General features: G+C 38.6%; 1 protein-coding gene across 3 annotated transcripts in view; it reads left to right on the forward strand.

Moving 5' to 3' along the window:
• LOC133648839 (long-chain-fatty-acid--CoA ligase 1-like) overlaps positions 1-14,714 on the forward strand; it is a 48,876-nt gene that overhangs the window by 23,591 nt on the left and 10,571 nt on the right. For all 3 annotated transcript variants that reach the window (XM_062045310.1, XM_062045311.1, XM_062045309.1), the window contains exons 2-12: positions 95-433; positions 618-732; positions 8,777-8,841; positions 9,570-9,671; positions 9,762-9,861; positions 11,822-11,997; positions 12,213-12,245; positions 12,338-12,389; positions 12,453-12,526; positions 12,634-12,711; positions 14,577-14,711. In XM_062045310.1, coding sequence (XP_061901294.1) covers positions 239-433; positions 618-732; positions 8,777-8,841; positions 9,570-9,671; positions 9,762-9,861; positions 11,822-11,997; positions 12,213-12,245; positions 12,338-12,389; positions 12,453-12,526; positions 12,634-12,711; positions 14,577-14,711 — 1,125 coding nt within the window. In that variant the 5' untranslated portion in view covers positions 95-238. The remainder of the gene's footprint in view (positions 1-94; positions 434-617; positions 733-8,776; positions 8,842-9,569; positions 9,672-9,761; positions 9,862-11,821; positions 11,998-12,212; positions 12,246-12,337; positions 12,390-12,452; positions 12,527-12,633; positions 12,712-14,576; positions 14,712-14,714) is intronic.

The following is a 14,714-nucleotide window of genomic DNA, read 5'->3' on the forward strand; positions in this document are numbered from 1 at the left end:
TTTCTGTTGCCTATATTACTGTATCAAACTCAGAAAGTATACTGCAACTTAACAACAACAACAACAACATTGACTTATTTCCTCCCCTTACCAGTTCCACTCCTGGCCTGGAGAGTTCTGTACACTCCTTCACCTCAGGGTGTCCAACCACTCCGATCATCAGAGCCATCCTTCATCGCACGCATTAAGCAAAGTGCAAACATCCAACACACCTGACTGATTCATCACAAGCAGCATCATGTTCAGCCAGGATTTCTTTCAGAAGTTGACTTTGCCAGATCTGGATAATGTAACTCAGTGCATCAGGGGTCTGTCCAGGTCCACAGTAATCAGCATGGGGGCCATAGCGGCTGCAACTACCTATTACGTGGCGATGCGACCAAAGGCCCTGCCCCCCATCTGCGACCTCCAGATGCAGTCAGTGGAGATTCCGGTGAGTGTCAGGTCATGAAAACTGTTAAAATTCAGGGACGTTTGTCATTTTATGTGATGTGCTATTCTTTGAATGTAAGAGTCCGAGAGACATCTGTAAAGCTGAATAACCCACACTATTGTCTGTATATAAAATATATTAAATGATGAAATGTAGGCATCTCAAACATATTTTCTTCTCACAGGGAGGAGAGTTTATACACCAATCAGTTCTGCTGGACGGAGACAAACTCTTGACACATGTCTATGACGATGCAAGAACGCTGTACGAGTTCTTTTTGAGAGGTGCCCGCGTATCCAGTGAGTGATTATGATTTATTCACTTGACACAATCACACTTGGCATGGATTTCTTTTGAATGAAACTCACTATAGACGTTTATTTGTGTCAGTGCCAACCAGGCCGGCTCTAGATCATTTGACGCCCCAGGCGAGAGTGAACTCCCCCCTCAATCCCCAGAGAAAAGTCTATACCTGTATGCTTTTGATTTTACATGTCAAGACAAAAAAAAATGCAATCTCAAAAAAATATAAATAATTTAAATAATTTCCCTGAGAATAAAATTACAAATTACTACCTACAAATGTAGTGCAAATAGCACAGAGGGAAAATTGGGAGAATACATGAGCCATGTTCTCTTAATTTTCTTTCCATTCACTAAATGTCTTTGGAAGTAATGGTGATAGAAACGTCTTCCATCCTCTCTTTTAGGGAATGTGATGTCTGAGTTTACCTCATAAGGTCCTCGACAAAGTAATTACCGGTATGTTCTTAATGTATCAGTCCAAAAGGTGTGGCCAGTCAGCAGGATCAATGGGGGCAGCTTTGATGGATTCACAGGCATCTGTTGAAGCTGAGGATGTGTCTTCAGATTAAACAAACACACAGAACAACTTTGAAATGTATATGTAGTTGTACTAATAATTATTATTTTTGTTAAATTACAAGACCAACATTTTTGATTTTGAGTGTTCACTGGCCTGTTAATGAGTATATATCAAATATTTATTATATAGTATATATTTTATTATTAGTATATATTTTATTATATATTAATAATATATTATTATATATTATTATATATATTATATAATTATATGTCAAAGTATAAAAGCAATAATATAATGATAGGGTGCAACCCATAATATACAGTATGTATTGCAGTAATAGGGTTATAGTAACTATACTTATCTATTTCTATAAAGGCCATAGAACACCACTGAAAGCTACTTTGGAATGAGCATGCAAGCTAATATCCATTATAAATATCCATTATTTTCTCTTGCAGAATGATGTTATTAATGTTAGAATACATTTAAGCACTCATTTTAATGCAGCCAACGTACACATTTTAAAAAATAATAAGGCCGGAATGTCTCAAGAGTATTAAAAATGATTGTGGCAAAAGTTATTCTGATATTGATTTAGATGTATTACCATTGAACATACATGTTGTATACTTTTTAATTGAAAAAGTATTGTTACTACAGTCTGTTACAAATACCAAACACTTATCTGGATCTACATGTTGAGTCTGTCTGAATAGATGCTCTAGTGTAAAACACAAAATGGCATCTCTGCATGCATTGTAACTCCAAAGTACTTTTTACTAATATGATAAGAATATTACATTCATATTGTATTTATTAATAAATAAAACAGATTATGAGAAGCAATTACCCTGCAATCAGATTTCAAAAGTGAAAAAAATTCATTTTTCTTCACGGCAAGGCTCAGGTGAACACAGTAACACCTCCTCCTCTGTAGCAGCCTCTCCATGCGCCTGTCATGGCTGTAAATATTTTCTGATTGCATCTATATCATCGCAAATGGCATTTATCATTTCATGTAAATAATAGCTTACGTTGCAGCCAAATGAGCCAAAAGCCAGGCTTACAATAAATACAGTTTAAGTTTGAGTTACCAACTTTTTCACCCTCCATAAATATCTGGATTTTCTGCTTTACAGATGTTACTTATTTACTTTGTTTACTTAAGAAGTTCACCCAATTGAGTGTTTTTTATAGTTACTGTATGCAAATTACTCTCGCTGGTCTCTGAATAGGAATAATAGCTACAACCCGCCTGTTGCTGTTATTCCATATAAGAAAAGTCATGATTCTTACCCTAAAAATAAATTAGCTATATGTACACACATACCTCTGCTTTTAGCCCGTATTTCCTCCTCCTCCTTCCTTTGCTTTATAGGCCTCACCGGATAACTTTGATACCCCCCTTTTCATTGTAAAAGATTATTAATCAGATAAAATTGCTCCACTAGCCTTCTTCGATCGTTACGCGATGCGTCATCGCCCTCCACCGGCAGTTGCAGCAGTAAATCAGTAAGGTTCATGGCGCAGGTAGCATCCAAATCCATATGAGTAAAAACTCTAGACGTTTAGAAGACAGAATGGAAATTAAAAGCTCTAAATAGAAGGGCACTGCAGTGAGCGAACTAGTCCAACAGGTATCGCCATAGCAGAAACAACACATAATTTCAGTGTCTGCGCTTGTTTTTTTTAAACTATTTGCATTATTACGTCCTGAAGCTATGGTAATTATTGATTTGTTAAATTAACAGATGATGTGAGAGCCCATTCCACCGGTAAGCCAACAGATAACCATAGGGTCGGATCTTCTTCAGGGCTCAGCCAGGCCAGCTACACAGAGACCTTTCAGACTCATAATGGCATCACCTTTCTCATCTTTCATGAACCAGGAATTAGCTTTCTACCTAACAAACAACACAATATTTCCATTGTAGTACTGCTGAAACAACAAATCTAATGGTAGACCAGTGGTTCTTAACCTTGTTGGAGGTACCAAACCCCACCGGTTTCATATGCGCATTCACCAAACCCTTCTTTAGTGAAAAAAAATATAAAAAATGTTTTCAAATTCAAGACAAAGTTATGTTTTTTTACAGGTGCACAAAATGAACCGTGTATGAACATCACCTTGTTCAAAGAACAAAACCAACACAGTGCATGAACTCACAACAAATTACACACCTGCAAATCAATGTGATTTCTGCTGTTGCCATATCCATAATACGCCGATAGGGAGGAGTTTTTATTTACACGATGAGTGTGTCTTGACCTCCACGGCGGAGGCTCCACCGAACCCCTGAGGCCGACATACCGAACCCCTAGGGTTCGATCGAACCCAGGTCAAGAACCACTGTGGTAGACACTAGGACTGTCGTTGACTAAGGCAGTGGTTCTCAAACGGTTTTTGCTGAACCCCGCTTTGGGACATTAGAATGGCTTTGGGCCTGCCCCTAAGGGTGTATACAGAGTACCGGTATTTATTAGGTACCGGTTCTTAATTGTGTCAGTCCATTACGACCGTTAAGATTCTGGACAAATTATACGGCTATCGGTATTTTTTTTATCAAGCTGACCGTCGTAATTATGAAACGCTGTCACATTCGTTTCAGCTGCCGCTGCTATGCATAAGAAACCAGCTTGGAATAATCACAAATAAAGAAGCAACACCACACAAGTTTGTAACAACAATATTTCCTCTTCAAAAGTCCCTCAAAGTCACGCACACACTAAAAAGTGTCAGTGTTATTTTAAAGTTAACATGCTTTACTCACCACCACCGCTACCGTGCTTCAGCGATCCAGTAATTCACAGGCCAATATCAATCCACTCAAAAAAGGGAAACATTTAAGTAATATAATAAAGTTGCTTTGAAGCAATATAGCATCCGCTGACAGGTATTTCTTTAGTCCCTCCAGTGCATCGTGTTTGCGTAGCATCAAAGCACACCTTGCTTAAATTAGTTTTCAGTTTGTAATGTCTCTTGACTCTACAAACTGGGTCATCGAGCATTACACTTGCACATTGGGACTTTTATCTATGTAGTACACACTACACTGACATCGGTAGCTGTCAACACTCAATATGTTAAAGTTAAAGTACCTATGATTCTCACACACACAAGGTGTGGTGAAAATTTTCCTTCTGCATTTGACCCATCCCCTTGGTCACCCCCTGGGAGGTGAGGGGAGCAGTGGGCAGCAGCGGTGGCCGCGCCCGGGAGTCATTTTTGGTGGTTTAACCCCCAATTCCAACCCTTGATGCAGAGTGCTAAGCAGGGAGGTAATGTGTCCCATTTTTATAGTCTTTGGTATACAGGTTGTTTGAATTCACAACCTACCGATCTCAGGGCGGACACTCTAACCACTAGGCCACTGAGTAGGATATGGCCTCTTGTCCATCAGTCAAAATACGTATGTGTGCAACATAAACATAAACACAAATAAAAATAGCTATTGTTACAAAATGCACACCCACGTAACATGCTAATTGGTTGTATGGATTTGTATTATATATTTTATTTGATATATCATGTAAAAGGTATGTGCTCTGCACATGAATTCCATACATAAATAGTATTTCCAGCTGCGTGTAATTGTAATGCGTAGAAACAGTGATGGATCTGTGTGGTCTTTACAAGATGATAACTGCATTGCACCTTGCACTGCACACATAATTGACATGTTTAAAACGTATAAAGCAGGTGTTGACAAAAGACTTCCCTGCAGTGAGATGTTACATGATGTTGGTGGTGTACAACCTCTTGTTCTAATAAAAATGTTAATTAAAAATGCATTTATTCACATATTTATTTACACCAATTACATATAGTACCAATAAAAGGTACCAATGAATACCGGCATCGATAAAATCCTAACGATATACCCCCCGCCCCACCCCCAAACCCCAAAAATATAATATGCAAAAAATACTATGTGACAGTAATCTGACAAGGGTAAAATGTATGTATTTATTGTTAAACTAAAACAAAAATATCAAGACTCAGTGGTTGTTAACATTTTTGAGATGCTGAGATGTTATTGTTAAGTTATTGGTTATCTATAACCTTTCAGCATTTTCTCTTGATTCGTTTTGCTGTATTTTTCCAATTGTAATTTTTTATTTTATTTTATTTCTACAATGTGCAGAGGGGCCAAAAAGAAAATAAGCAGTGGGACTAAATGGGCCCTGCGCCACACTTTGGACACGTCTGCTTTTACAGAGGGTCTTCCTCAAAGTTGAGTGTGTGACTTGACTTCAACTGTGACTGTGAGCAATCACAACTTTATTTAGCCTGTTTACAGTTCAGTTTTACATGTTTGAAAGGGAGTAGGAACAAGCACACACTCCTACCCATTTGTCATATCACATCCCAGCAATTACTAGTAAGCTTCCTATCGTAAGTAAACAATGGTATCAAGAGAGAAGTAGAGTTTATTGTAGATCAAATAAATCCATGCATTACAACAGACAACCTTAACGATCCGTGTTGCCATCAGATGGAGGATTGTTTTTGTAGGCGTTTGCTACCCGTCAACGAAACATACGCTGGCATTTCGACACAAAAGTTTTATCCAGGTTTCACTAGCTCAAGTCCAAACAGAACAGGCTAACGGCAAACGGCTGTTTTGTTAAATGTGACAAATAATGGTAGCTGAAAGTTTCTTTTTGAGCAACTTAACACACTTACGTGCGTATGTACAATTTATGTACTCTATAAATGTTGTTTAACTTGTTCAGCTTCATGTTATTAGATGCTAATAATACTTAAGAGTAAAATTTTGATATGTTAAATTAATGCCTTTAAACACAGTGTGTCTGCTCGTCTTGATCATAATTACATACTAGAATGTGCACTGTGCGCACGCGCCTCGTTGCAGCTCATGCTCAGAGCGTGTGTGGTCACATGCAGAAATAGTATGATAAAAGCTCCACCAGATCACCGTGACAAACATTCATTGTCACTCTTGCTAGAAGTCCTCTTCTGATATTAGTGCATATTTTTTGTCCTTCTTTACCCTTGTATGTTTTTCTTCATTGTCGTTCCCCCCCAAACTGCTCGCGCCCCTCGTCATTGCACAACGGAGAGCATTATTTTGGGAACCACTTGACTGAGGATTTTTGTTAGTCTAGTGCAGGGGTCGGCAACCTTTACCACTCAAAGAGCCATTTTGGCAAGTTTCACAAATTAAAGAAAGTAATGGGAGCCACAAAAAAAAATTTAAAATTTAAAATGAAAAACACCGCATACAAAGCTTAAATGCTTTGTGCTATGTTAACCAGGGGTCTCCGACACACGCACCGGCACGCACTTTAATGTGGAAATTTGATGTTAGTGCAGCCCGCAAGTTTTGAACGAATGGCACTTGATAGCGTCATACTTGCCAACCCTCTCATTTTTCCCGGGAGACTCTCGAATATCAGAGTGTGATAACACTGCATTTGGCGCCCTCTACAATCTGCCCTAACAGTGTACCTGCTCGATCACACGTAGAATGCAATTTCAGCTTGCTCACGTAAGTGACAGCAAGGCGTACTAGCTCAGCAGCCACACATCTTACACTGACGGTACCAATACCCAGAATCCCATGCAGCCCTAACTCTTCCGCTCAACCAACGCACGGAGGGGGGGGGGGGGGGGGGGGGTTGATGTGTGGGGGGATTTGGTGGTAGCGGGGTGTATAATGTAGACCGGAAGAGTTAGGGCTGCATGGGATTCTGGGTAATGGTTGTGTTGTGTTTATGTTGTGTTACGGTGGGATGTTCTCCAGAAATGTGTTTTTCATTCTTTTTTGGTGTGGGTTCACAGTGTGGCGCATATTTGTAACGTAACAATGTTAAAGTTGTTTGATACGGCTACCGTCAGTGTAAACTGTGTGGCTGATGAGTAAGTATGCTTTGCTGTCTCCTGTGTGTGCAAGTAATAACATCATGCAACATGTGGCTGGACTGGCACGCTGTATGTAAATGCTATAGAGGACAATTACTGCAGTGCAATTAGGGCATGCCCTTTATTTAGTAATTAGAGTGTAAATAGGATTAGTTTTTCCCTGGGAGTAATCTATGAGAGACACTGAGATCCATAAGTCTCCTGGGAAAATCAGGGGGGTTGGCATGTATGTAGCTGAGCCGCATCAGAGTGGTCAAGGAGCCGCATGCGGCTCCGGAGCCGCGGGTTGCTGACCCCTGGTCTAGTGTCATTTGTTAGACTTTGCTCAAAGTCGACAATCTTACCAATTGAAAATGTTGTATGCTAGCATGTCTGCTAGAAAGACAACAGCTAATGAAGAGTCTTACAAATAAACAGATCTCATTTGTGACTTTTTCCCCCTCAAAAGACTCGAACTTCAAAGATTACATTCTTTGTCTAAAGTATGAAGTCTATAAAGCACTCCGATAAACAGATAAACATGGCAGAGGTTGGATAGTTAAGTGAGGGCTTCGGTTCCGATGGAGCACTGAGAAGACTATCAAACTTGATTATCTCGATCAGGGGTCTCAAACTTAATTTACCTGGGGGCCGCTGGAAGTAGAGACTGGGTGAGGTTGGGCCCCGCAAAGTATTCACTTCAGGATCACGTTTTGACCACGTTACTAGCTTTGTTATCAACTTCAATAGCTATTGTGACCATGAGCTGTTTTACAATAAGCCTTAAGTCATTATACAGGTAGAATTAAATGGAAAATTGTTAAATATTTGGACATGGTAGAGTTCCCTAGTGCAGTGGTCCCCAACCACCGGGTTGGGGAACACTGCAATTGGTACCGGGCCGCACAAGAAATTTAAAAAAAAAAGATAGATATATATTTTTTATTTTTTTTATTTTATTAAATCAACATAAAAAACACAAGATACACTTACAATTAGTGCACCAACCCAAAAAACCTCCCTCCCCCATTTACACTCACTCACACTCAATCGCACAAAAGGGTTGTTTCTTTCTGTTATTAATATTTCTGGTTCCTACATTATATATCAATATAGATCAATACAGTCTGCAGGGATACAGTCCGTAAGCACACATGATTGTGTTTTTTATGACAAATAAAAAAATACAAATAAAAATACCAAATACCCCCCCCCACCCCCCCAAAAAAAAAAAAGTTTGGGGACCACTGCCCTAGGAGACACTTTAGGTTGCTTTTTTTTTGCCCAATGCGTGTTTGTTGTGCTGTCATTTTTGTGTTTGCATCTTTAGTGTCAAGATTGCCATAATATTTTTAACTATTAGGTGCCTACAGTGTGTGGTCCACAATTGAAGTTAAGTAGAGGACCACAAAATATGGGCTTGCGTTTTGGGCCAAAGTGTTGGTCTCTTATTTAGAATACAATACAGTATATGTAATTTCAACCTTTGTGAGTTCATTATAAGGCTCAGATTTAAATAATTGATTTGGATAAGTGATTCCTGAACACAAACCAGACAAAATTTCAGTTCACAGGTTTTTGTGTGAATTAAATTGTAAACCTTGTTGTTTACCTAAAAATAACAACTTTTGTTCTGTTTTTCTTTCAGATGATGGTCCCTTTCTGGGCTCCAGGAAACCCAAATGTCCATATGAATGGATGTCCTACAAAGAGGTAAGACGCACCTTGAAAAAAGCAGTAAAGGTACTGTTGCAATTGGTTATTTCATTGATTACATTAAAACTAAAAATGAACACGTTTTTAAAGTGTGCCTTTGAATCTTGTAAAACAAATTTTGGAATAAACAAGTGTGTTTGTTGGCTTCTTTAGCACCCGTATTATCAATTAAAGCTAAAGACCCGTTATAGTGCAAAATTAACTTTTTCATAATGCTCTCTTTTGACAGTAATACGTTTTTCCCTCACTTGTTTGCGACACTTGAGAGAAGAGCTGTTTGATGGGGACACATTATCAGAGACATTTGAAGCTACATACCGGTACACACAAAACAGCATGTTCATAGGAGAGTTTATTAAAAAACACAATCGTCTCAAAATAATAATAATAATATTAATAAATTATAGTAATGATAATAATACAGACTGTGCACAGCCCATACAGTTTCTGTTTTTTTTTATTGGCGTGTGGCATGATCGGAAACTAAAATAAATGGGGCCAGCATCTGAACATGAAGAACAGAAATACACTAAAAACAAACAAAGAAAGGTAAATCAGAACAAAAGGTAGGTCTTTCTTTTAGATATTTCCCTGATTAACATGTCTTGATTATATACAGCATGTCCATTAAAAAACGTGAGCAATATTAATCTTAATTTATAAATTGACATGTCTTACTGAGCAGTAAATGACTGACTTTTTGTGTGTGCGTGTTTGTGCGTTAGGTGATGGAAAGAAGTGAAAATCTTGGTTCTGCTTTTCTTCACAAACAACATTCCAAGACCATCGACGCAAACATTGGCATCTTCTCTCAAAACAGACCAGAGGTAGGAATGTGAGCACCTGACAACAACTGACCCTTGAGTAGTACAAAAACTGTTCATCATATTTGTATATAATATTTTTTTTTTTTGTAGTGGACCATCACTGAGCTGGCATGCTACACTTACTCGCTGGTATCAGTGCCTTTGTACGACACACTTGGAGCAGAAGCCATCAACTACATTATTGACAAAGGTAACACATGTTCATATTTCTTGGTCTTTGTAACTCAATAAGAGAGAACTGCACTGTTGTTGGAATTGTGCCTATCATTCACAATACTTATGAGACAAGAACACACTTGTTTCTGCTTTTTGTGCATTCTAATTTGTAAAAAACGGCTAGTACAAGAAGGCGAACAATGTAACTAATGGTATTCATTTATTCGGCCCATAAAGCTCTCTGAAAAAACAATCAAGAACCACCAACAATACCCAATTTACATGCCGTCCACAGCAGTGCCTGTTGCTCAATGAGACAAACAAGTTGTGCTTTTATGTCAGTGTTTAAAAGTATCCTCACTAAATATGTCACCAGTTGTTTTTTTGAAAAAGAGTATCTAGAACAGGGAAGCCCAAAATGGGGCCTGTGGGCCAAATTTTCCCCATCGTGTCATTTGGAGTGGCCCGCCAAAGGGTGGTTACCAAGTTTAATACATGTTTGTACTGACCTCTTTCAAGGGCACAATCATTGGTGGCATGTCTGCAAGGCCAGACAGTAAAAAAGGTAGTGAATTTTACTGTAAAAAGCTGGCAGCTCAGTCGCCAGAAATGTCCCCAAAAAATCATCAATGGTACAATTTTTCCATTTATAGTAATTCACTATAAAAACATGGAACTTACATTTTACGGTAAAAAAGTAGCAGCTCAGTCGCCAGAATTTTGTGGCAAAAATAATGGTACCGTTTTTCAACGTACAGTAATGCACTGTAAAAACAATGGCCATAGATTGTACAGTAAAAACTGGCAGCTCAGTCACCAGAATTTAATATAAAAAAAAGTGGTACAGTTTTTCAATTTACCCTAATTTGGTGTGAAAACGACCATAGACTTAACAGTCAAATTCTGGTACGTGAGCTGCCAGTTTTTTACCGTAAAATCTATAGATTTTTTTTTAAACTATTTGCGTTTGAATTTGAGACACCTGCTCTACGGTAAAGTAGTGACTTTTTGACGCTGTATGCAAAAGGATAATTTTGGTCGCCATACTCCGCCCACATCCTCAAATTAATACCTAAACGCTTCAAAATTTAGCAACCTTCCATCTGTCTAATCTGTCTGGGTAAAGTTTTAAAGCAATCGGAGGAAATATCTATGAGGATCTGGTTACAGAATATGGTGAAAATCTGTAGAAAATGACCTTTTTGAAAGTTTTTAAGTTAAAAATGTGAATAAAAGATGTAAAATTGTATGCTAACTGAACAAGGCACACAACTGTGACAGTCTTTACTACCTTATGATTAATTATTGCCAGTATGAAGCTAAATTCCTCACTCGTGGTGTTGCATGGTAAAAATTGCTGTTTGGCCCGCTGACCATTGGCACATTTTCACTTTGGCTCGTGGAGGCAAAATGTTTGGGCCCCCCTGATCTAGAAGGTTCTAATTACTCGCTACATATAGCACCAAAGTCTCTAAGATAGCAAAAGGGATCCCTCCTGCTAATTCTTCATATTCTCTGGCAGACCTGGCGTGTTTGAGATACAGTATGTAAAATGGAGTTACAATGCATACCGCCACCTACTGTGCGGAGTTGTAACGAGATACATTCACAGATTGTCACATTATACTGTGTTTATGAGTGAAGGGTCGTGCGGTGACACCGGCTCAAACACTTGGCAGGTAAACAGACATATTTGTAGAAGGCCACCTCTAGTTTATGTTAAAATTTTCCATGTCAGCGAAACAAACATGCCCGATTGAAAGTGCTTAAAATTGAGATCCACTTTTTAAAGTCTGTTACCTCTATGCTAATTTACATTAGATACACCATAATCATGCTACTGATTAGCATTAGCAATTTCAACACCTCCAAATTTGGTACCATAGTAGTTCAAATGTGAAAGACCCAACTCCATGGCAGCCCCCCACAAACAAACAAATTAATGTATGGTAAACGCCGTGATTATTTGATGCTCTTGTTGGTTGTTTTTGCAGCTTCTATCTCAACAATAGTGTGTGACGTGGCAGATAAAGTCAAAATGGTTCTTGAATGTGTGAAGGACAGAAAGCACACTGTAAAAACCATTGTCATGATGGCGACTCCCAGTGATGAGCTTGTCGGCCGAGGCGAGCTGGCTGGAATCCACATCTTCAGCCTGCGAGAGATGGAGGTGAGAGCACGCAGGCTTTTCCTCCTTTTTTTTTTGCTTTAGCATTTGTCTTTCATTCACCTCTGTAATTGTTCCTTTTTAAAAATATATATTTTGCATGCAACTACTTAGTTCTTGCACTTTTAGCACAATCTATTTTGTTTGTTGTTTTTGCCACAATTTCACTATTCACTAATATTGTTGTTTATTTTAAATTATAATTTCTCATTGGTTAGGCAATTGGGAAGGCTAACTATCGCCGACCTTTGGTAAGTGGAAATTAGTTCATTAGCACTTCAGGCAGTAATGCAGGTTTATGACTGTGAATGTGTTTTTATCGTGGACACATTAATGTGTTTAGCCTCCCCAACCTGACGACATGGCAGTCATCTGCTTCACAAGTGGAACAACAGGTGATACACACACATACACTACAAAGATGAGGGTGTACTGCAACTGTGTATGTGTGTTTGCAGGGAACCCAAAAGGAGCTCTGTTGACACATGCAAATATTGTGTCCAACTGTTCAGCCTTCATTAAACTCACACAGGTAAAGCGCTGATGTTACATATGACGTTTTTTTTTTTTTTTAAATAATGTATGAAGATTTTGCTGACATGAAATACACTCAGGATGCACTGTAACTTAATGTGTTAGGTCAACTGTCCACTGGGTCCCGGGGATGTCCATGTTTCCTTTCTTCCCTTGGCTCACATGTTTGAAAGGGTTGTACAGGTAAGCAGCTCCCTTAAAGGGGAACAACACTTTTTGGGGGGAATTTTGCCTATGACTCACAATCCCTATGTAAGACAAGAACACTATATGTTTTTCTTTTTTATGCATTCTAACTCGTAATTGACGACAAGTACAAGGTGGCTAACATTGCAGCTAATGGGAGTACTCTATTCTGCCCATAAAACCCTCTGAATAACCAAATATTAATCCAAAAAACGACAATTCTCCATTAACATTTGGTGACCTGAATATTAACGAAGTACTTGCGATATTTTAATTGTAAGCGCTAACGCAGACAAACTATTTCTGTTGATAGCTAACAGTGTTGGCAACTTGGAGTCTCTGTCACTAAATCTGGCGACTTTTTTTTAAACAGCAACTAGCGACAGATCTTGGGACTTTTTCCAGTGTTATTGGAGGCTTTTCTTGTGTCTTGGAGACACCAAGGTGAAAACACTGCATTTACTGTCCTCAAGGAGCAGCAGTGGGTGCTCCCGTGAGACCCTCACCGTTCGAAAGCACTCACAGGCAGTCAGTCTAACTACAGTTGGTGGTGCTGCTGTGCAAGCAGAGCAGAGACCCTCACCACTCTTAAGGCTAGACTAAAATAAAACACTGCAACGTCTCAATTGTTAATAAGCCAGTCAATAGATTTGGATAACTTGTGCGTTTCTCAACCCTCAAGTCTTTGACTTGATCCTCTAGCATTTAACAATCCAGAAGAAATATGTTAATTTGCTGTTCTAATCATACTTAGCATTTTTAAACTCACTTTTTATCTCTCTCTCAACATTATTCCTCTCTCCTACAACGTCTGTTGCAATACATTTTGCAAATGAGGCAATGATGTCATTTAGCAACTACAAGCAACTTTTATGACAGCCAACAGCTACTTTCCTTAATGAGGAGTTGGCAACACAGAGCTTCGCTAATAGTTTATGCTGCTATATTGACATATTAAGCTGGTAACCTGCTGCTGCTGCTGCTTTGCCTCTAAGTTGGTGAAAGTTAGTTGTAGATTATAAATCTTGCCTCTCACCTGGATAGAAGAATGTTGTGGCCATAAACTGAGAAGTTGGTTAACTTTTACATTCAATTTAGACCCAGAGATGTGGAGAAACACACGAAAAATGACGCTGTGCAATTTTTTTTAACCCTTTTGTGAGGATTGTGAGGATTATGATTAATTACCTAAACGGGGAGATATATACATCCCATCAGTCGGCATTCCAGTGAGAGAAGACACTGTACAGTAAGTGATTGTTTTATTATGCTCAGAGTTTGTATATCGTGTTCAGCCTTAGCAATACTGCTGCATGATGCTTATTAGTGTGTCACTAAAGCTGGATATTTTAAGCACACAGTTTCTAAAACTTGTAGATCATCCTTATTATGTTCAGGCCAAAAAATATTAAGTTTCTGGATCATAATTTGTTCTAAAGTAGTTGTTGTCTCTCATGAAGTCTGCCGTGACTATAGTTGTTAAGGGGAAAACCGAACCTTGTAATGCGTCTTTGAAATTAATGCGCCGCTGTATGCTTAAAATGAGAAAATATGTAAACATTAAATGTTTGTATAAATGTGCCTGTTACTACATTATATATATACTTACAGCATGTAACATGTGGATGAAGGTGTTTGGATGTATTTTAAAGCGCTTTATAAGCGAAATAGAGCTGTTAGCTGACTTTTGGTCGTGTTTATTTACGAGTTAGAATGCATAAAAAACAAAAACATGTGTTCTTGTCTTATATAAGGATTGTGAATGATAGGCAAGATTCCAAAAAAAGTGCAATTTCCCCTTAATATAAGATCAACGATTTTTCACTTACTTCTTCCTCTGTCTCTTTTAATGTGATGTTTAGGGAGTGATGATAGTTCAGGGAGCTAGAATTGGATATTTCCAGGGTGATATTCGTCTACTAATGGATGACCTGAGTACACTGAAACCCACTGTGTTCCCTGTGGTACCTCGACTTCTAAACCGAATGTATGACAAGGTA

Source organism: Entelurus aequoreus, linkage group LG04 (genome assembly GCF_033978785.1).
Source record: "Entelurus aequoreus isolate RoL-2023_Sb linkage group LG04, RoL_Eaeq_v1.1, whole genome shotgun sequence".
Taxonomy (NCBI): Eukaryota; Metazoa; Chordata; class Actinopteri; order Syngnathiformes; family Syngnathidae; genus Entelurus; species Entelurus aequoreus.